Source organism: Bison bison, unplaced genomic scaffold (assembly GCF_000754665.1).
Source record: "Bison bison bison isolate TAMUID 2011002044 unplaced genomic scaffold, Bison_UMD1.0 scf7180017864274, whole genome shotgun sequence".
NCBI classification, from domain to species: domain Eukaryota; kingdom Metazoa; phylum Chordata; class Mammalia; order Artiodactyla; family Bovidae; genus Bison; species Bison bison.
Window position 1 is genome coordinate 4,042,280 of NW_011494846.1, and position 23,867 is coordinate 4,066,146.

General features: G+C 36.4%; 1 protein-coding gene across 1 annotated transcript in view; it reads right to left on the reverse strand.

Moving 5' to 3' along the window:
• The window catches only part of NUP153 (nucleoporin 153kDa), a 72,250-nt gene that overhangs the window by 33,422 nt on the left and 14,961 nt on the right, over positions 1–23,867 (reverse strand). Inside the window, exons 4-14 of the mRNA XM_010848832.1 lie at positions 15,863–16,111; positions 15,567–15,706; positions 15,359–15,487; positions 13,190–13,306; positions 13,058–13,099; positions 12,900–12,956; positions 10,114–10,260; positions 7,151–7,203; positions 6,766–6,892; positions 1,696–1,833; positions 983–1,081 (exon numbers count right to left, since the gene is read on the reverse strand). Coding sequence (XP_010847134.1) covers positions 983–1,081; positions 1,696–1,833; positions 6,766–6,892; positions 7,151–7,203; positions 10,114–10,260; positions 12,900–12,956; positions 13,058–13,099; positions 13,190–13,306; positions 15,359–15,487; positions 15,567–15,706; positions 15,863–16,111 — 1,298 coding nt within the window. The remainder of the gene's footprint in view (positions 1–982; positions 1,082–1,695; positions 1,834–6,765; positions 6,893–7,150; positions 7,204–10,113; positions 10,261–12,899; positions 12,957–13,057; positions 13,100–13,189; positions 13,307–15,358; positions 15,488–15,566; positions 15,707–15,862; positions 16,112–23,867) is intronic.

Here is a 23,867-nt window from a genome sequence, read left to right on the forward strand (position 1 = left end):
GAAAAGACTCTGATGCTGGGAGGGATTGGGGGCAAGAGGAGAAGACAGCGACAGAGGATGAGATGGCTGGATGGCATCACTGACTCGATGGACTTGAGTCTGAGTGAACGCTGGGAGTTGGTGATTGACTGTGAGGCCTGGTGTGCTGCGATTCATGGGGTCGCAAAGAGTCAGACACGACTGAGTGACTGAACTGAACTGAACATATTTAAATGATACACATGCCAAATAGAGATGGGGCAACTAGAACATCAAACTTATGTACTATTTTTTTTTAATATTTATGTATTTAGCTGTGCTGGGTTTCAGTTGTGCTATGTGGGATCCAGTTCTTCAACCAGGGCCCGAGCCTGGGCCCTCTGCACTGGGTGGAGGGGCCGCAGGCTGGCAGGCGGGGTCCCAGCCACTGGCCACCAAGGAAGTCTCCAACTTATATACCACTCTTACTCAAAATATTTACTATGAAGAAACAAATATATAGTGGCACATAAAACCTTCCAACTTTTCTAGATTAAAGCCAATCTAAGAGACATGCTAACTTAATGCAATATGACTTAGTTGCTAAGTCTTAATTGTAACTGGATCCGGTACCAAGAGAAACAAAACAGCAATTAAACGAGAGTCTGAGGCTGATGGGTAAATCTGAATGTGCACACTATGTTACTATTAACATCATGTTACATTTTTTGGGGTATGACAACTGTATTATGGGTATGCAAAAAGTATCTTTTTTCTTAGGGGATACAAAGAAAATTAAGGATACCAAAATATCTCCATCCTAACTTCCAAATGGTACATGAGAAGATGCATACATATATATATACACATATATTTTGTGTATAGATGTTCAAAGTTTTCTGTACATTGGAATTTTTTTGGTAAGAAAAATGGCATTTCTTACCAGCAATGGTAAATTACAGCTTAAAAATACAGTATGCCTTTGGAATCAATCAATATGCAACACTCTTTGCTTGCTACTTACAGATGACGGAGGTAGTACATCTGACTCAGTAGATTTTACAATTGGAGATGAAAATCTAAACAAGGGGCTGCCAGTGCTGTTTGGAGAGGTCACTTGTACCTGGTTTTTCAAATTAAAGAAATGACAGAAAAAGCTTTTTAGAAAAAGAAATTGGCAGTGAAATAGACCTTAAGCAAATTAATTACAAAGAAGCCAAAAGCATTTTTTTCCCTTTTAAATTAAAAAAAAAATCACTTTTAATTTCTGAAAACTACTCAACATGAAACTGTTATAAGATTTGGCTTCCTCTTCAAAGAGGAATATACATGATCTTGGAGGGAGATAATTACTTAAGGGAGAAAAATAAACATCTATAAGAAATGTTCAGAAAAAGTAAGTCAGGAAAAAAGCAAACAAATTTTAGGAGCAGATTAAAGATGTTAATCCTACTTGAGAAATTTTTTAAAAAAGCAGAAATTCATTATTAACCAAAAATAAAGTATTTTCAATGGAAATATTGTTTGAAAACAGACTTACAATACATTCATAAGAATTGAAGAATGTTCCCATTACGATGTACATTTTTTTAAAAAGCCAATGCTATTTCCGTTTTTCTCAGATTTCTGAGTTGTTAATTCCCATAGTGAAAATTAAGCACTGATTTAATCAGGTTAGTTTTTTTAAAATAAAGAAAAAACAAAAAGCACCTCTATGGAACAATGGGTTTTTTTTACCTTATTTGTTAATGATTGTGAAGGACTAATGGGTGATGGAGAGGAAGTTGTGATCACAGAAGAACTAAAATTGAAGGTAGGCAGTGAAGAACTGGTGATGGGTAGAGAGATTTTCGGTAATACTGGTACTTCCACTTCCTAAAACACAACATATTTTATAATGACAAATTTCATCTTTTGTGTCATTCTGTTGTATCAACGTTATTTTCAGCTAGAACAGATATAGTTACATGTAAATTCAGAATAAACAGGGACGAGGCAGCACTATGCAGTGTTAACAATGTAGGCTCTTGAATAAGAAAAAACTAAACAAGATTTGAATCCCAGCTGTGCCACCAGCCAGAAATGTGACTTTGTGAACCTATCTGTCCTCAGTACCAATTTCCTAGCTGGTGAAAATGAAAAAAAAAAAAAAAAATTAACATATCAGAGTTGTGGTTTAAATATGAAACAAAGTCACTTTTGGTCTTGGCATGTAACATCAGCATTCTAAACATCAGTACTGATGAGTTTGGTGAACTGCTTCGGTTTTTATTTCAATGTAAGCAAAGATCTCAAATTACCCATATTAGAACAGACAAAAATTGAGTTCCACTTTCGCTAATGGTGGAAGACCTTGTATTTAACCAATGCTCTGACAAGTAACAATTACAGATGCTTGACAATATATTAAAAACAACCATCTGAAAACATTAGAAAGCAACCAAAAGCAAGTAGATATTGGAGGGAAGAAGATACTGAGAAGAAGGGAGGAGTTTCTTGTCCTCTTTGAGTTGGTACCAGTTGGACAGTTGAAATTCAAAGAAAACTGCCAATCTGTTGATTGAGGCATTCAAAGGACAGACTAGGGTGACCACAGTAGCTAGAAAATAAGGGGAGATGAAGTGCCACAGAAGGGGAGTCCCAAGTCTGCATATAAACTCTCCAAATCTCTGGCAGAGCAAATCTGTGTAAACTACAGGTGTATAATAAAGGCACTTGGATAAAACAAAACTAAAACCTGCTCTACAGGTTCTTCAGGGTGAAGGGAAATGATACCAAATGGAGATTTAGATTTCTGGAAGAAGTGGAGAATATGTGAGTAAACTTCTCTTCCTCTTAGTTTCTTTAAAATACACATTAAGTATGTAAAGCAAAAATATATTGTGGATTTACAGCATATCTAAATGTAATATAAATGATATATAGGATAAAATACCAAGGAAAAGGCGATGGTAAATCAAACTATAAAGTTACAAGATTCTTAAATCTTATAGGAAATGATCAATATTAACACAAAGTAGAATTTAAAAAGTTAAAGACACCATAATCTCAAGAGGACTGTGTAAATTATTAGAAGGGTCAGAGATATAAAACCAACAAATAATTAAAATGGAATGCTAAGAAATATCCAATTAACCCAAAAGAAGGAAGCTTTCAAAAAGAACGAGAGAAATAAAAAAATGGGGAAAATAGAAAATAAAAAAAGGTAGACCTTAATCCAACCATACCAGTAATTATGTTATTTATAAGTAAACATGCAAATTATAAAATTAAAAAAAGGGCAAGCAAGACTCAATTACATGCTCTCTGTAAGAGATTTACTTACATTAAACATAAAGACAGATAAATAGATTGGAAGTTAATGGATGGACAAAAATTTAACTTGCAAATAGTAACCCTAAGAACGCATATTTTAGTATCAGAGTGGCTGGCTATATTAAATACCAGATAAAGTAGATTTCAAGACAAAGAATATTTCCAAAGACTTTTTTAAAGGACATTTAGTAATATTAAAAGGGGTAAATTACTGAGAGGCCACCATAGATAAGGTGTACACACCAATGAGGGCCTCAAGATAAACAAGCAAAAACTGATATAATTAACAGGAAAAAGACAAACTCACCAAGTAAAAGCTGAAAACTTTTAACTCATATCTCAACAATTTACTAGACACATACCTCCCTTCCTACTCCCCGCAAAATTCAGTAAGAACAAAGATGACGTTAGAATTATTACAGTCATCTTATCTGACACTCAACAACCACAGAATACACAATGGGCAAGACTCAAGAGGCAGACCACGTGCTGGGCTACAACAAGTCTCAATGCATTTCACAACATTAAAGTCATGACTAAACCCACTTCTAAATAATCTATGGATCATATACGAAATCAAAAAGAAAACTAGGAAAATCTTCTCACAGAAACACCACTATAAATCTTCTAGAGGAAAACACAGGAAGACTTTTTTTGTAGACAGGGATAGGTTTCTTAGGATACAAACAGTAAATATAATGGGAAAATGTTTAAGTTCAGACTTCATAAAAGTTAGAACATCTGCTCATCAGAAGACACTGTTAGGAAAAGGAATAGGCAAGTCAGACAGAGAGTAAATATTTGTAAGACACGTATCTTGACAAAGTACTTGGATCTAAAATTTATAGAGTTCCTACAACTGAATAATAGTAAGACAACCCTATTTTTAAAAGACCAAAAGTTCTAAATTAACACTTCTCAAAGGAAGATATTATGGCCAATAAACACATAAACAAGAACAAAATATTAAGCAAGAGGGAAAGGCAAATTAAAATTACAATGAGACATCGTCATACACAAAGCAGAATGGCTAAAATTTAAAAGATGACAATCAACTATTGATAAAGATGTAGAGTAACAAAAGCCCCATCCATTGATGTTACAATTACTTTGGGGAAAGTAAGTCTGTCAGTTACTTAAAAAGTTAAATATATATAACCTCAGGACTTCATGTCTACTGTTGCTGTCTACCTGAGACTATCCCAACATTATGTAAATCAGCAGTATTCCAATATAAAATGAAAAGTTTGGGGGGAAAAAACCCCACAGACTAGGCAACCAACTTGGGCAGCCACTCATTATTAGTATCTCTTTCCTCAGAAATGTGGAGACTGTAACTTGAGTGGAACAAAGCAGGGACAGACAGGTCAGGGGAGGCATCCTGGGGTGCAAAACCAGCAGTGGGCAGGAATGGAGAGGGGGTCCAGAGAAGGGAGAAGGTGATAAAGGGGCTGTGATTTTCATAAAACTCCTCACATTTAGTAAACCAGATAGTAAAAGTCAACAAATTTTTAACCCCCCTCCAAATGTCTCAAAACAGCAAAGTTATATTAAACACATACCTATCTGCAAGACAGCTAAAATTGAGCTATATAGATCAGTCTAAGCTACAGCTGAAGATCTTAGAAACTGTATCTTTAAAAATAGAAACTAAAGGGAAATAAAACTCCCAATCTGTCACCTGGTAAACACTAAACCAAGCTAATGCTTTCCTCTTATCAGGATAAACTTTTAAGAAGGTGGGGCCACACATTTTACCAAGAAATATAAAAGCTTTTCTAAAGAACTATCTAATCCTTTATGAATGAGATACTCACTTTGTTACGTATACATGGGCAAGGCAAATAACTCATTTTCTAAATGTAATGAATCAAATCTACATAAAGAGTTTCAAGCAGAAAAGAAAAATTTTCTAAGTACAAAATTTTATATGCTACATGATCAACTTTATTTTTAAGATGTTGTAATGCAGTAACACATCCCCTCCCTTCCCCACACTCTAGCGCAGCAACAAGTAGAACCTAAGGGCAAAGTCTCAAGACCCGTAACTGAGCCAAGGTCCCCAGCATGATCTCAAATATCAGAACCCAACAGGCATATGGCAGAAAGCCCAAACTGCCAAAGTCAAGCTTCTGATAAGTCAGAGAGGCACAAACGCAGGACTCTTATACTGGAAAAGGGGAGATTAAAAAAAAAAAAAGAAAAAAAGAAAAACACAGACCTCTCACTCTAAGCAAGGCTGCAAAACAAAATACCAATAGATACGAAGGAAACACACACACACAGAGCAATTTCAATCAAAACATTAATTTCACAGTCAACAGAAGACCTCCTACTTAAAAACCTAAAAACATACTCCTAATTCCTCATGGGTCAATGAGAAAGTCACAAATACAATTTCAATTAGAAAAAAAGCACAAATCAAAGTACGATATACATAACTTCAAAGATTTAGCCAGGCTGAAACTGATTTACAGAAGACTGAAATGGACCCAGATGCAACTCAATGTAGTTAGAAAATATACAGTGCAACCTAAACAGAAAAGTTAATTTAACCAATCTTCAGTGAGTCCTTATGGTTTTCAAACTTTCATGTTCAGTATACATAAAGAATTCTTCCCAGTAAAAGAAATAACCCAAAGGGGAAAAAAATGGATCAAGAGAAAATGCAAAATGGCCAAGAAACTCACAAAAAGATGTCTCCTCACCCTAGTAAAGAAGGAAATGCAAATTAAAAATCCAATGGCATACCACTTCACATTCATAACATTAATATTAAAAAGAAAAACAAAATCAAGTACTGGTAAAAATAAAGGAAAACCAGATCTACCTGTTATGTGGAAGCATTAAACTGTAAAAGTACCCTGAAGAGCAATAAGGCAAGATGTGTATCATCCCCCACAATCCAACAATTCCATTCCCAGACAAGTAGCCTGGAGAAGTCCTACACGTGTACTGGGGGAGATGTGCATACATGCTCACACTGGCGTGTACAGGAATCAACCCAAAGGCACCTGCAGAATGGGCTGTGCTGAGTCTTCATACTGGATAAATACGTAACAGGGAAAACCTGCTATTTTTTGCAAGACTGATATATTTTACAAATAATAAGGAAAAGGCCCATGAGACAAACACATCATGTTTCAGGAATGGGCAAAACCAAACTACATAAGAGTTATTTCAAGGGTCAAATAATTTCAATTGCAATAGTTTTATTTGAAAAATTATGGCTTTAGACTAGGGATACCCAAGAAATTTAAGGTATTAGATTAGGTCACAGTGAAGACGGTTTAAAAAGCCTGATAGTTTAAAACATACACACACTTTTAAGGAACTGTTTCAATGGTAGATAATTCCTATGCTGGGTCTCCCCTAACCTCATCCTTCCAAGGGATCTCCAGGTGGGTCCCTCATCACCGCATCAAAACTTTTAATAATAAACTTCAAGGTATTAAGATACTTCAAAATATATGTCAAAGAGCATAACCTTACCTCCTTCTCTTGAGGTTTAGATGCCACAACACGTGTTCTCTCTCGCCTCATCTTGCCACCTCCACCACCTACTCCAGGAGATAAACCATTGGCTGCAGACATACTGAAATTTGGATAAGAAAAGCCACTAGGCAAAGAAAAAGAAAATTAAAACAAATGAAATATTACTCTGGTCCATAACTTGTTAATATTAAAAAAAAAAAAAAAAAGATCTGTCAACAATTAAGAAAATAAATGTTCAGCTGAATGTGATTTTAAAAGCTCACAGATTTCTATGTGTAGATTTCTATTTCTTTAAACTTCTTAATCTTCAAGAAGGCAGATACAAATCAAATATAGGCCTTACAAAAAATATAAAGAAGCTTCACTATAAAGATGACAATACCTTTCTTGTTGCTCTCTATTTTGTCCTGGTGTAGTATTTTTTTCATAATCAGTCTAAAAAAAAAGGAATATAACATATTTATATAGCTGCTTATTTAATTTTAACACCACCTTTTTATCCGTGAACTTTAATATTTGGTGTCAGGAATTTGACAGTTGTTTAATGAATTTTAAAATCTACAACTCATACCCTGTCACCTGAATGATGACCAAGAGTTACAGTGTGATTATACACAAACTGATAATAAGCACAACTGTCTTTTAAACAAAACTGTAGCATACAAATTTAATACACATTATCAACCACACAAATATTTTACTTATGGCCTATTAAATGTGCAATCAAATTTACACTGACGGTCCTTTTGAAATGATTCTCTGCAACTTAAAGAGTTCTTCCATCTAAAGGAATGAGGGTTCCTTGGAGAACTGGCTGATTTCAGGGCTGGGGCTGAAAACTCACAAGATGAGCCTGGGTTGTTTTATAATATTAAAAAGCAACTAAGTGCTTGAAAAATGATGTGAAAATATTAAAAGGACATGAGCCGGTTCAAAGGCCAAATATGGGACAGTGAACATCAAAATAAATAATCCTAATAAAAGATTACAATCTTATCAAATTTAAGAATTCACACTGACTTAAATAAATACATAGAGAAATACATACATAGAGAAAACTTCCTACAGTAGAAAACCAACTTCATAAAGGTAGAAGAAATAGTAGAATTAGAAAACCACCATTTGGCATCTACAAATAAAAGATTCAGGCAAATATCATCAAAACTGCTAACAGTGGTGGGTAAAAAGGATATTTATACTCTTAAAGCTATCTTATTAGTTATAAAAGGTACAATACTAGCAATTTCACAGTGAAGAAATCCCATTGACACCACCTAAACTGCTGATCACAGTATCAGTGCAGGACAAACTGGCAGAAACTGCCGGATATTATGATACTGAGAAGAGTTCAGAATTTGTTCTGTGGTATTACTACCGAAAGTGCCTAACCAGAATCTGCTGCTGCTGCTGCTAAGTCGCTTTAGTCGTGTCCAACTCTGTGCGATCCCATAGACGGCAGCCCACCAGGTTCCCCCATCCCTGGGATTCTCCAGGTAAGAACACTGGAGTGGGTTGCCATTTCTTTCTCCAACCAGAATCTAATCATGAGCAAACAAACATCCTTGTACTCCTTCAGAAATATCAATGTTATGAAATACCAAAAACAAACCCCCCCAAAACCAAAAAAACTGTTCTAGACTAAAGGAGATAAAGATATTTGACAAATTTAACACATAATCTTCCATTTTTGTTCTTTTGGGACAACTGGCATCCTAACAAAATTTGCAATTAACAGTATTGTATTGATGATAAGTTTCTTTCTGGTTTGGGTAACTTCTTCAGGTATGTGAGGGAATTTCTTGTTTGTAGAAACAGAAAAAGATAAAGGAAATGTAGTAAAATGTGGACTTCTTAAGATTTTTCATGCAAGTCCAAAATTATGTTCAAATTATTTTTTAAAGTCTGATAAAGCAAATATGACAAAATGTTAAAGACTGGTGAGTCAAGTTAAAGCAAATAGGTAAATACTGTATTGTACTATTCTCTCAATTTCAGTTTGAAATTTTTCAAGAAATTGAGTTGCCATGAAGATTCAACGAGCTTAAACCAACAAAGGCACAAATAGGAAGATGTTTTATAAATGGAAAAAGAACACACTTTAGTTAAATGACACAGGAAAACAGACAGACCCAGGACATGAGACAAAGTAGAAGACAAATGATCTGGCCTTTTCAAATACCAATGTGCCTAGCAATTCTACTCCAAGGTATAAGACCCAAGAGAAATGAATATCAATGTCCACAAAAAAACTGGCACTTGTATCAAAGTTCATTGCAATATTATTCATTACAGTGAAAAAGTGAAAAGGACCCAAATGTCCCTCAAAAAATCACTACATCTAAACAATGAAATATTATTCAGCAATAAAAAGGAACAATGTTCTGATATGAGGTGAACCTAAAAACATCATGCTAATGATGAAAATATGAAATAAGCCAAACACTAAGAACTACTTATTTTAAGATTTCATATATACGAAATGTCCAGATAAGTAAATCTAAAGAGAAAGATAAATGGCTGCCTCAGGCTGGAGGTGGAGAGGTGAGAAGTGACTACTAATGGATATGAGATGTGGGGGAGAGGACGATAAGAATGTTCTGAAACTGACTAGTGACACAGACGAACAACTGTAAATGCACTAAATCCACTGAGCTATAAACTCTAAGGTGAATGGCAAGGTATGAGAATCACATCTCAATACAGAAGCAACATAAGAATAAAAACAGTGTGGTGAGGGTAAAGATTTGAGGTCTAGAAAGACAAAACCACAAGTAATACACTTGTTTGGATACCGGCTCAAAAAAGCAGCTATAGGGAATTCCCTGGCTGTCCAGTGGTTAGGACTCGGTACTTTTACTGCCAGAGCCCCAGGGTTCAATCCCTGGTTGGGGAATTAAGATCACACAAGCTGAGCAGTGGCAAAAAAGCAGCAGCTATAAACAACATATGAACTAGATTATTAGATAATATTAGGAAGGAACTGACATTAACTTTCTTAAACATGGTAACATAGGAGATATTAGTGTATCATATAGTATACCAAAGTACTCTGGGTGAACAGTCATGATACCTGAAATTTTCAAATAGCTCAACAACGCAGACAAAACACACAAATAAAGGTAGTGTGGCAAAATTATTTAATATAAACAATGCTTGCTAGTAAACACTAATTCAGGATATGACCAAGGTGTCAACCATTAAAAGCCATACCAATTCATAATCACTAATTCACAAACTTCACGCATTATCTAGTTGCTAGACTGCAATAGTAAATAATTGTACTTTACAATGTGTTATTTATTTTAATCAATACTCAAAGACTAGTGAAAATAAACACATACTCACACTGTACTTTTTATCTATTCTTTGATTAGTCTTCCTTAATTCACCAGATGGAGTCAAAGATGGTTTAAAATAAACAGTTCGATTTGCTGCTATGGAAACTGGCTTTGGGATCATGAGTCTCTGAACAGGGGGGTACTGAGAGTCCACCTTAGAGAGAGGCAGAAATCAAAGACAAACTTTTATTTTCATATACCAGCCACGAATGTCTAAAAATTATTTGACAATAGCTAATATAACCGAGAGACTATGAGTACCTAGTTCTAGAGAAATACACAGTGGGTGCAAACAAACACTAAGAGGAAAAACTAAAAGTAAACGAATGTGTATTAACATTGATATTATTAATCTATGTAAGTACGAATTTATTTAGACATATACCTATATATACATATACTTTCAAAATGGTTTCACCGACTATTTTATTCTAAACTTAATGACTTCACACACATGTGACACACACAAGGAAACTTCTACAGAGCATTTTGAATACTCTAAGCTTTTACAGGATGAATTTCAAATATATGAACCAAAATTGATTTTGCCACATTTTCCCCAAATTACTATCTATATTTTCTTCACTTATAAATATTTAACTAGGCGACCCACTCCAGTACTCTTGCCTGGAGAATCCCAGGGACGGAGGAGCCTGGTAGGCTGCAGTCCATGGGGTCACTAAGAGTCGGACATGACTGAGCGACTTCACTTTCACTTTTCACTTTCATGCATTGGAGAAGGAAATGGCAGCCCACTCCAGTGTTCTTGCCTGGAGAATCCCAGGTACGGGGGAGCCTGGTGGGCTGCCGTCTATGGGGTCGCACAGAGTCGGACACAACCGAAGCGACTCAGCAGCAGCAGCTATGAAAACTTTAATTGCTTAAAATGTGTGCAAATCTCTCCAAGTAAACTGTCCTCCATTGTTATTTAAAAACCAAGTCTTTACAATTTAAGTCTAATTAGTAAAGCACAGTGAAGAATTCCAAATCTTAAGATGAACTGGCTTTGTTATCGAAGAACACAAGTGTTATGTCAACGTCTTTTGGTACACTGAAACACAGCAAAACTCCAGTTGGTGTGAGATGACTATAAAGCCAAGGGCTTCTACTTTGTCCAAAGATTATAATACTATGAATACAGTCCTTTCACCCAGCAGCAGCTGTGAACAATGTTGGTTTCCAGGGCAAAGCCTCCATCTAGTCCCTAGCTCTTCCCTAAATCCTCATCACAAATGTGATCCTACAATTCAATGAGAAAGTCTATTTTGTAGACTGTTCTGATTGCAACTGTGAAACCTGAACAACAATACTGTATCCTGGCCTTTATATTTCCTAGCATTCGCTACCAAAATTTTACTGAAACTACTGTTGTCGTCATTTACTTGTTGTGTCAGACTCTTGCAACCCCATCAACTTATACTATACTCAATCACTAATAAAATTTTTGTTGATGAGGACTTCTCTTATGACATAATTTTAAAATTTTACTTCTTTTTAAACAATCTGATATAAATGAGTCACAGAAAAGCAGATAATGGCTTAACTTAATCCGATTACAGCAGCCAATAATGAATTCCCTCTTGCTTTATTACAAATGTCTGAAAGGGAAAGTCTCAGTCGAGTCCACCTCTTTGCGACCCAACGGACTATACAGTCTATGGAATTCCCCAGGGCAGAATACTGGAGTGGGTAGCTTTTCCCTTCTCCGGGATCTTCCCAACCCAGGGATCGAACCCAGATCTCCCACACTGCAGGAGGATTCTTTACCAGCTGAGCCATAAGGTAATACTAAAAACTGAGAAATAATGCTATCCCAAGAAAAAGCTCAATTAATATTTTCTTTTCTGCATCAGAACTGCAGTAAAATAATTGTCATTTACCAGTATCTTGAACACAGTTCCTACAATTAATTCAGAGATTTATGATAATTTTAATCAATTACTCCTGAGGGAACCTGGTGGTGTAATAAATGCTTTACAAGGAATTATGTGGGAATCTGCTTTCCCTTAAGGGCACTTATACATAAATATAACTGACAAAAATTATACCTCTTTAACCTTAACTATCAAGCATTTCCCACAATAAAACCCCAAACTAATTTTAACCAAATAGAATGTGATAAAAAGGTTTATCAAGATATAACTATTACATTTTTCATTAGCTCTGCTGTCTTGGCTGACTGATGGAAGAAGTTATGCAAACTGGAAATCCTATCACACATAACTGATTTGACATGTTTATGAGGAAAACTTACAAAGTAACTATGTTCAATGAGAACTTTAGTTCATTGAACTGCTAATTAAACATGTCAAGCTCTGTTCACGCCTATCTTCATTTATCAAAAGATAAGAGTTACTCATATAAAGACAGCCAGAAATATACAAAATAGTTAATAAGAACCTACTGTACAGCACAGGGAACTCAAGACTCTGTAACAACCTATATGGGAAAAGAACCTAAAAAAAGAGGGAATACATGTATATGCATAACTGATTCACTCTGCTGTATACCTGAAACTAACACAATACTGTAAATCAATTATTAAAAAAAAAGACTGCCAGGATACTGAAAATGGAAATGCCAAGATATAATTAATATATACCATCTACTACATATACAGCATGTGCTAAGGCCCTCACAAGAAACTGCAAAATCCAAGTTAAAAAAAAAAAAGTCCATTTTTTTCAAACAGGTTCCCTAATGACCATCAACTAAAGCCAATTTATGTATTCGCCAACTTAAAAATACATATAAAACTGCCAGTACCTTAGATAAATGCTAAAGAAGGCTTACCTTTTCCCTTTTGGCCTGAAAGTCTGTGGTGGTATCCATCCCACTCCTATCAAGAGGCTAAATAAATAAAATACCATTAGAATGGACGGGAAACTGAAAAATATGGTATCACCAACATGTGAAAACATACCTCTTTAAAGATTTAAAAGTCAACTTACAGAATTCAGAGAAGAAAAAACAGATGGAATTCTTTTTGCATCCTGTTAATGTTGAAATAACGAAATTAAGATTTCTCACTAAGCTTAAATTTTGCTATATTCCTGAGTCTAATTGTGATTTTAAAAACTTACCGCTAGAGGACTTGACATCTTTTCCAAGGACTGCAATATCCTCCGAGCTGTTGAACTGGTCACACCATAGGCCTGTGCACTGGGCTGCTTAGCTTTCATTTGTCTTCTGACTGGTGCCTATAATGTAAACCTTGAGTTATTTGCTGGAACTTTATACTCTAAAGCACAAATTTCAGAGAGTGAAAATAACTATGAAACAGAATTTTATGTGCAAAGTGAAAAAGAATTAACTGTTAACATCAACCTGTCTTTGGGTGGTGTCATTAAGCTCATGTTCAACTTTTTTTCTTTATGCCTTAATTGAAAATTTCAATTCTCTGAATCCTGTGAGGGGCGAGGGAGGTTTGGAGGACTCAAAGTACCTGATTTCAGGACTTACTATAAAGATATAGTAATCAAGACAAAAGAACAGTGTTGACAAAAGGATACACACACACACACACACACACATCAAAAGAATAGAAAGTCCAGAAACAGAGCCACATATATGGTCAATTCATTTTCAAAAAAGGTGCAAAGACAATTCAATGGTTAAAGTACAATCTTATCAACAAACAGTACGTACGAGAAAAAATGGACATTCATTTGTTTAAAAGAATGAATCTTGATCCACACTTCATACTATACATAAAAATTTTAACTCAAAATGAATCAAAGGTCTAAATTAAAACCTAAAACTATAAAGCTTTTAAAAGAAAACAGAAGAAAATCTCTGTGACCTTGGGTTGGGTAAAAATTTCTAGACATGACACCAAAGGCATGAACCATAAAAGGAAGGAAAAAAAAAAAAAAACCTGATATGCTGAATGTCTTCAAAAGTAAAAACTTCTCTTGACAAGGTATTGTTAAGATAAGCCAGAGAATGGGAGAAAATACATGTAAAACATATATCTAATAAAGGACATACACCCTGAATAATAAATTCTCAAAACTCATGAATAAGAAAAAAAAACTTACTTAAAAATGAGCAAAAGGGACAGATTAAATTGCCAAAGGGGATTAACAGGTGTACCCTTCCATATATAAAATAAGTCACAAGGATGTAATGTATACATAGGGAATATATTCAACAATATTTTAACAACTTTGTATGGCAATGGATAGTAACTGGTCTTGTGGTTATTTCATAATGTATAAAAATATCAAGCCACTATATTGCATACCTAAAACTAATATTTCATATTGTAACTCAATAAAAAATTTAGATTTTTATTAATGGGCAACATTTGTACACGTACTTCACCCCAGGTATACTGATGGTAATAAGCACCATCATGGTCATTAGGGAAATGCAAAACCACAGTAAGTTGGAATTGTCACTACATGCCTATAAAAAATTGATGACAAGTGCTGACGGTATGGTGAGAACGCAAAGGGGTAGCACCCACTTTGGAAAACACTCCAGTGGTTTATTATAAAATTAATGTATATACCATGTGACTCAGCAATCCAACTTCTAGGAGTATACCCAAGAGAAATAAAAATTAATGTCCATAGCAGTTTTATTCACAATAGACAAAAATTAGAAATAATCTAAGCATCCTTTTACTAGTGAGTAGATAAGCAAACTGTATAACTGCAATAAAAAGGAATTAACTACTGATATATGCAAATATAGACTGATCTGCATAATGCCTAAGTGTATTATGCTAAATAGAATAAGCCACATTCAAAAAAATACACAGTGTATGATTAAATTTATGACATCCTGGGGGAAAAAAAAAGAAAACTACAGGAAAAGAAAACAGATACTGGTTGCCAAGAGGTGGAAGTACAAAGAAGGGCTGACTACAGAGTTTCCCAAGAATGTTCTGGTATGATGGAAACGTTTATTCAGTATTTTCAGTGCAGAAGTAGTTATTCAACTGTATGTGTTTAGTTAAAATACAAATACTGTGATAAGGGTAAATTCTACTATATGTTACATACACCTCAACTTTTTAAAAAAGGAATTAACTACCATACTTTCTAAAACACACACACACAAATAATGGATAAAATGTTCACTTTGGTGCAAAATAATATTAATATAGTTCCTAAATGAAAAGAACTCAATCCAGTTTTATCATTTCACCAAAGAATAAATGGACCCAAACTTTTTTTGAGTGACAACAGTTAACTTATTTTTAAAAAAAAGAAAGGTATAAGCCCCCTTCTATTCAAACCAACCTGATACGGTGTGTTCCGTAGTTTAGACTGTCTTACAGCGGCTGCTGCCCCGCCATACGTTGTTTTTCCAGGGTAAAAAGGAGAATCTCCAAGTTGACTTGTTTTAAAAATTGAAGAGTTCCCAAGTGACTGCACAGAAACATAACGATAAATTATAAGACAAGCCCTCAAAACTAATGTGGTTAAATCAAATCAAATTACGACTCACAGGAGAAAGTGCTCCAAAGGCAGACAAGTTGAATGCTGGTTTTTTTGAGCTGGTGGCAGTGTGCTGTGAGAATGAATGAGAACGTTCAGCCTCTGGGGACCACAGAGGTGGCACCGAAGTGTTCTTTGAAACAGCTATATCTGAAATAAAAATATGCAATGCACAGTAATAACACTATAACAAGGCCTATGCTTTTATAAATAGAAAATGAAAATGACAGCCAAGTTAGAAAAAAATTATCCCATGAAATTTATTTTCTACTACCAAAATTATTTACTACCAAATGCCAAGAATACCTTTATCAGAAGCTCTTGAAGAAAAACCACTGGTGGTTGAGATGTTATCATCATCATGCTGAGAGGTAGAATCTTTAATTTCCTTTACGAGGGAAAATCCAGAACTGCCGATGGGGAATGCCGAAGATGTGGAGGGCTGACAGTGTAACGCAGGAGAGTCCAACATGGAGAAATTCAAATGGCTCCGATGAAGAGAAGGCCTTGTTAATACATCTGGATAATTTGAAGCAGTACTAGTTGTTGAGGGTTCTAAAGAGAACAGCAATAACATTATTAACACTCAGTTTAGAAAAAGCAATGTACTATCAAAATAAAAGTGTTTGTTTCAAGAAAATATACTATATAATAAACATAACTTCCATTCAAAACACTGAAGCCTCCTGTGATAAGCCCAATTTAAGATATTCTTTAGCCAAACAAGGTTTTCAACTAAGTGAAATTAACTTGCCTAGCCTACTGCCAAAATACACTTTAGTGATCAAAATATACTTGTCAACAAATTTGGCAAAGTAGCAAAATACAAAATCAACATGCAAAAATCAGTTTTGTTCTATACATTAACAATGAAAAACAAGAAAATTATTCCATTAACAGTAGCATCAAAAAGAATAAAACACTTAGGAATTGACTAAGGAAGTGAAAGAACTTGCAAGATGAAAACTACAAAACATGACTGAAAGAAATTTAAGATGTAAATAAATGGAAAAACATCCCATGTTCTTAGACTGAAAGACCTAAAATTGTTAAAATGTCAATACTACCCAAAGTGATCTGCAGAGTCAATGCAATTTCTTTAAAAAACAAACAAACAAACAAAACCCAATGATCCTTTTTTGATGAAATAGAAAAATTCGTCCTAAACTTCCTATTGAATCTCAATCGACCCCTAATGACCAAAATAATCCTGAAAAAGAACAACAAGAATGGAGATGTCACACTTCCTGATTTCAAAAAATCATTACAAAACAGCAATCAAAGGCATGGTGCTGGCCTAAAGACAGACATGTAGACCAAAAGGACATAACAGAGCGCCAAGAAATAAACCCTTACACACACGGTCAAATGATCCCTGACAGAGCACCAACACCAGTCAATGGAAAGAATCGTTTCTTCAATAAATAATTTGGGGAAAACTGGATATCCACAGGCAAAAGAAGGAAACTGGACCCTTTCCTACACCATACACAGAAATAAGCACTAAATGATTAAAGATCTAAACATAAGACTCCAAAATATAAAGTTTACAGAAAAAAACAGAAAAGCTTTAAGATGCTGATCTTGGCAATGATTTCTCAGATATGACAGGCAATAAAAGAAAAAAGACATGTGGGACTGTATCAAACTAAAAAACTTTTGAGCACTAAGACATGATAATCAAGAGGGAAAAGGCAACTTAAGGAATAAAAGAAATAGAAATAAAAATAGAAAATGTTTGCAAATCATATATATGATACGGTGTCAATATCCAGAACATATAAAGGACTCCTACAATAATAAATCAAACTATCTGATTAAAAATTGGGCAAAGGATTTGAACAGACTCTTGTCCAAAAATGATACACAGTCAACAAGCATATGGAAAGATTCTCAACATTTCTAAACAGAAATATGCATATTGAAACCAGTGAGATACCACTTCACACTCCTAAGGACAGCTACTATCACAAAGAATTAAAAACAGAATTACCACACGACCCAACAACTCCACTTCTGGATATATATCCAAAAGAACTGAGAGTCTCAAAGAGATCTGTATAACCATGTTCGTAACAGCATTATTCACAACAGCCAAAGTTGGAAGAAACCTAAGTGTCCATCAACAGATGAATGAATAATGTGGTAAATACATACAATGAATATTATTGTCGAAAAAAGGAAATAAATTCCGATACATAGAACGATGCGAATGAACTCTGAAGACATTCTGCTAAGTGAAGTGAGTCAGTCACTGAAGGAGAAATATTTACGATTCTACTCATTTGAAGTATGCAGTCAAAGTCATAGCAAAAGTACAATGGTGTTTGCCAGGGGCTGAGGGGAAGGGAATGGGAAATTAGTGTTTAATGTAATAATTTCTTACCAAGTTTGCTCAAGTTAAGGGAGAAACTGGCAGGAGCTTCAAAATTTACTGGTATTGGCACTTATACCTATTGGTATCTAAAGACTATCATATTTCAATTATCTCCACAGTCAGGATTCGTATACACATAGGCTGAAATGTTTCTTATAGCATGAAGTATTCTAATTTTGTAGTAGATCCTAAAAGTGCTTTTTACTGACCCATTCTCTCACCCCCACAGCAGTTTATCCCATGGGATGTTTTCAAGCTATTGGCAGACATCTACTCAATCTAGCATATACAGAAGCCATAGAGAAAAAGCAAGCTAGTATGATACACTTCTACTGGAAGGTATGCTGCTAACAGCAATGCCAGTTTTTCAGGTTTATATAGCTTCCTTACCCTCTAAACCAGGCCCAATAAAGGACACATTTGGGGACAGTAAGACTAAATGAGGTCATGTCATCTACAGATTCCCATCAGCCATAAAGGCTCAGTTTCCGAGAGCACACCTATGGTATCACAGCGTTAATCAGCCAGTAAATCTAAACTTCAGTCCATGGCTGACCAGCATGGTACATGCACCATTGTGGGTGTCCCCCTCAGAGGCCTGAACTCTAACTGAATCGATAAAAATCTATCCTCTACATTATTTGAGGTTCTCCTCACTGATTAATGCCATTAACCGAGTAAAAGAAATCTAGACACCTCATGGCTCACCATCATTAAAACACGCAACACAAGGAGGTGCATAAACGCAGAAAGCTGCAGACAGCAGGTATCAAAGAGGCTGCAGATTCTGTAACCGTTCATTTGAAGGGTGTGCTATTTGAAGGATGTACAATATTCTCCTGGTCCAGTTACTATTAATATATGAGTTACACTGGTAATCGGTAAGCAACATGCAGGATTGTTACATCTGATTTACACTACTTTAAGAGCAAGTATGTCTAAGTTGTTTTGAGAACGCACTGTCAAATTTAAGAATAATGTTTCACAGAGTAAACAAAGTGATTTATCGTTATTTATCGTTATCTAATAAGATCTATATTCATCACACAGGAGAGTTATCAATTGATACTGTAGTCACACATGTGGCTGTAAGTACTGAATACTTTGAGAAAGACGGAGGCAGCCTGTCAAAAGAGATCTGCCTAGAACTTACAGATTTTAAGACAGGAGCAGGAGTCAGCTCTAAGACAAGACACAGGGAAAAATGTCACCAAGTTTCTGAAGTTAGTATCAAAAGCTGCTCACAATTTGCTTCTAAATCAGAGGAGTTCGAATGAGAAGGCGGGTGAACAGATGTGGGAACGAGGAAAACAAAGTCAGCCGTACGCTGGCTGTCCCTGAAACTGGCTAACAGGTCCGAGGGGTTTACCGTATTATCCCCCTCCTTCCTTTTGTACTTTGAAAATTTCCATAATAATTTAAATTTACAAATTATTCACAAAGGTGTGTGTACTATGTATACATATAATAGAAAGCTACTGTGTAAACTTAATAATATAATGAATAAAATCCAAGTGGGAATGAACCTTGGCAGACCACTGCCATCATTTCAACAAAAGTACAAACACACAAACAGAAAGAAACCTCACAGCTGTACAATGAGACACTCCATTTATCTCACACCTAAACTGAATTCTTCAAGTTAGTTAATCCCCACAAGCATTAGGATGGAAAAAGCTTCAGTCACGGTAGATATATGGTGGTGCACACTACAAGTCTCTAGTCAAGAGAGAAGTTGGGGTCCCATTCGATGTCAGAAGAGAATGACACAGAAGCAGTCACCCTAGAGACCTACCAAGTAAAACCACCAGATGGTTGCTAGTAATATATTAGAAAGAGATCTTGAAAAGTACAGATATTAAAACTCTCTGCTGCTGCTGCTAAGTCGCTTCAGTCGTGTCCAACTCTGTGCGACCCCATAGACGGCAGCCCACCAGGCTCCCCAGTCCCTGGAATTCTCCAGGCAAGAACACTGGAGTGGGTTGCCATTTCCTTCCCCAATGCATGAAAGTGAAGTTGCTCAGTCGTGTCCGACCTCAGCGACCCCATGGACTGCAGCCTTCCAAGCTCCTCCATCCATGGGATTTTCCAGGCAAGAGTACTGGAGTGGGGTGCCATTGCCTTCTCCTAAAACTCCCTAAGTTACTCTAATAAAAAAGACTAAACCAAATTGAGTATCACTAAGAAAAGTTAGATTTGCCACTTCTCCAAAATAAGAATCCCTCTTTCAGCCCATTTCACGCTCACTAGTTCTCACTAAAAGCAAATCAGGCAGGAAAATAAGTTACTAAGTATACCAAAATTAATAGGTACATATTCACATCAATTATTGAGGCAAGACAAGACTTAAGTTATCAAAAAAATTGCTGTAACTGGAAATCAAAACATGCAGTGAAAGAAAACAATATATATACTGAAAAGAAATATATACTTGAGAGATAAAGTGGACCTCAAAATTTAAAACTTTTGTGCTTCAAAGGACACCATCAAGAAGCTAAAATAGGAGAAAAATGTTTGCAAATCATATATAGATAAGAGACTTATATCCAAAATATGTCAAAACCCCTTTCAATTCAATTATAAAAAGAAAAATAACCGGGTAAAAAATGGAAAAGGGGGATTTGAATAGCCCATTCCTCCAAAGATATATCACACTCATCTCACACGCTAGTAAAGTAATGCTCAAAATTCTCCAAGCCAGGCTTCAGCAATATGTGAACCGTGAACTTCCTGATGTTCAAGCTGGTTTTAGAAGAGGCAGAGGAACCAGAGATCAAATTGCCAACATCCACTGGATCATGGAAAAAGCAAAAGAGTTCCAGAAAAACATCTATTTCTGCTTTATTGACTATGCCAAAGCCTTTCAATGTGTGGATCACAATAAACTGTGGAAAATTCTGCAAGAGATGAGCATACCAGACCACCTGATCTGCCTCTTGAGAAATCTGTATGCAGGTCAGGAAGCAACAGTTAGAACTGGACATGGAACAACAGACTGGTTCCAAATAGGAAAAGGAGTACGTCAAGGCTGTATATTGTCACCCTGTTTATTTAACTTCTATGCAGAGTACATCATGAGAAACGCTGGACTCGAAGAAACACAAGCTGGAATCAAGATTGCCGGGAGAAATATCAATAACCTCAGATATGCAGATGACACCACCCTTATGGCAGAGTGTGAGGAGGAACTCAAAAGCCTCTTGATGAAAGTGAAAGAGGACAGTGAAAAAGTTGGCTTAAAGCTCAACATTCAGAAAACGAAGATCATGGCATCCGGTAGCATCACTTCATGACAAATAGACGGGGAAACAGTGTCAGATTTTATTTAGGGGGGCTCCAAAATCACTGCAGATGGTGACTGCAGCCATGAAATTAAAAGACGCTTAGTCCTTGGAAGGAAAGTTATGACCAACCTAGATAGCATATTCAAAAGCAGAGACATTACTTTGCCAACAAAGGTCCGTCTAGTCAAGGCTATGGTTTTTCTAGTAGTCATGTATGGATATGAGAGTTGGACTGTGAAGAAAGCTCAGCGCCGAAGAATTGATGCTTTTGAACTGTGGTGTTGGAGAAGACTCTTGAGAGTCCCTTGGACTGCAAGGAGATCAACCAGTCCATTCTAAAAGAGATCAGCCCTGGGATTTCTTTGGAAGGAATGATGCTAAAGCTGAAACTCCAGTACTTTGGCCACCTCATGAGAAGAGTTGACTCACTGGAAAGGATTCTGATGCTGGGAGGGATTGGGGGCAAGAGGAGAAGGGGACGACAGAGGATGAGATGGCTGGATGGGATCACCAACTCAATGGACGTGAGTCTGGGTGAACTCCGGGAGTTGGTGATGGACAGGGAGGCCTGGCGTGCTGCAATTCATGGGGTCGCAAAGAGTCGGACACGACTGAGCAACTGATCTGATCTGATCTGAAGCACACGAAACTTATTTAACTTATATGCAGAGTACATCATGAGAAACGCTGGACTGGAAGAAGCACAAGCTGGAATCAAGATTGCTGGGAGAAACATCAATAACCTCAGATATGCAGATGACACCCCCTTATGGCAGAAAGTGAAGAGGAACTAAAAAGCCTCTTGATGAAAGTGAAAGTGGAGAGTGAAAAAGTTGGCGTACAGCTCAACATTCAGAAAACGAAGATCATGGCATCCGGTAGCATCACTTCATGACAAATAGACGGGGAAACAGTGTCAGATTTTATTTAGGGGGGCTCCAAAATCACTGCAGATGGTGACTGCAGCCATGAAATTAAAAGACGCTTACTCCTTGGAAAGAAGTTATGACCAACCTAGATAGCATATTCAAAAGCAGAGACATTACTTTGCCAACAAAAGTCCGTCTAGTCAAGGCTATGGTTTTTCCTGTGGTCATGTATGGATGTGAGAGTTGGACTGTGAAGAAGGCTGAGCGCCGAAGAATTGATGCTTTTGAACTGTGGTGTTGGAGAAGACTCTTGAGAGTCCCTTGGACTGCAAGGAGATCCAACCAGTCCATTCTGAAGGAGATCAGCCCTGGGATTTCTTTGGAAGGAATGATGCTAAAGCTGAAACTCCAATACTTTGGCCACCTCATGAGAAGAGTTGACTCATTGGAAAAGACTCTGATGCTGGGAGGGACTGGGGCAGGAGGAGAAGGGGATGACAGAGGATGAGATGGCTGGATAGCATCACTGACTCGATGGACGTGAGTCTGAGTGAACTCTGGGAGTTGGTGATGGACAGGGAGGCCTGGCGTGCTGCGATCCATGGGGTTGCAAAGAGTCGGACACGACTGAGAGACTGAACTGAACTGAAGCACATGAAAAGATGCTCATTATTAGTGATCAGGGAGATGCAAATCAAAATCACGATGAGATACCACTTCACATCTACCAGAAGAGCTATATTTAAAAAAAAGAAGTAAAAAAGATATTGCATCCTTCACACACTACCAGGGTAAAGAAACTGCATTCTTCACACACACCAGTGGGAAGGTAAGATGGTGTAGTCATTTTAGAAAAAGTTTTTTCCTCAAAATGTTAAATTACCAGATGACCCAGCAATTCTACTCCCAGGTACCTACCCAGGAGAAAACACATCCACAAAACAACTTGCACAGGAATACTCAAAAAAGGAGTGTTCTCAATACTGCAAAAGTAGAAACCACACAAATGTTCATCAACTGGTCAATGGATAAATAAAATGTAGTTTATCCAAGCCATGAAATATTATCTGGCAATAAAAAGGAAGTTCTGATACATGCTATGACATGGATGAACCCTGAAACCATCATGTTAAGTGCAAGAAGCCAGTTATAATAGATCACATATTTTATGATTCCATCTATATCAAACATCAGTCTAGACAAATCTATAGATAAAGATTGGTGGTTGCCTGGTGCTGGAGGGGCAGGGATGGGTAGTGACTACTAATGGGTATAGGATTTCAGGGGAATGGGGTGGGGAAGGATGGTAATTAAAATGTTCTAAAATCCACTGTGAAACACTCCGTATGTACTAAAAATCACTGAACAACAACAACAGGAAAATCACTGAACTATATACTTTAAATGGGTGAACCCATTTATGTGAAGTACGTCTCAGTAGGGCTATAAAAAATACGTGAATGACAGAGTCGTATTCCCAAATATGTCACATTCATGCATTACCTGAAGCTATTAAATATTTGCAAACCCCACAAAAATGCCTTAAGTAAATCCAAAACACATTTAAAACAGTCTAAGATTAAACAGCCCAGCTGGGCAGGCTGCAGAGGGAGGGAGCCAACTGCAGCTTCACCACACCCAAATCCACGTGCTGGGGGGCCTTACCACACTGCTCCCTTAGTCTCAGGACCTATTCACATTCACTCTCTTCAAAACCACTTATGAGCGTACAGAGGAGAGCAGATTATCTTGACCAAAATCACACGACTAACAATTGGTGG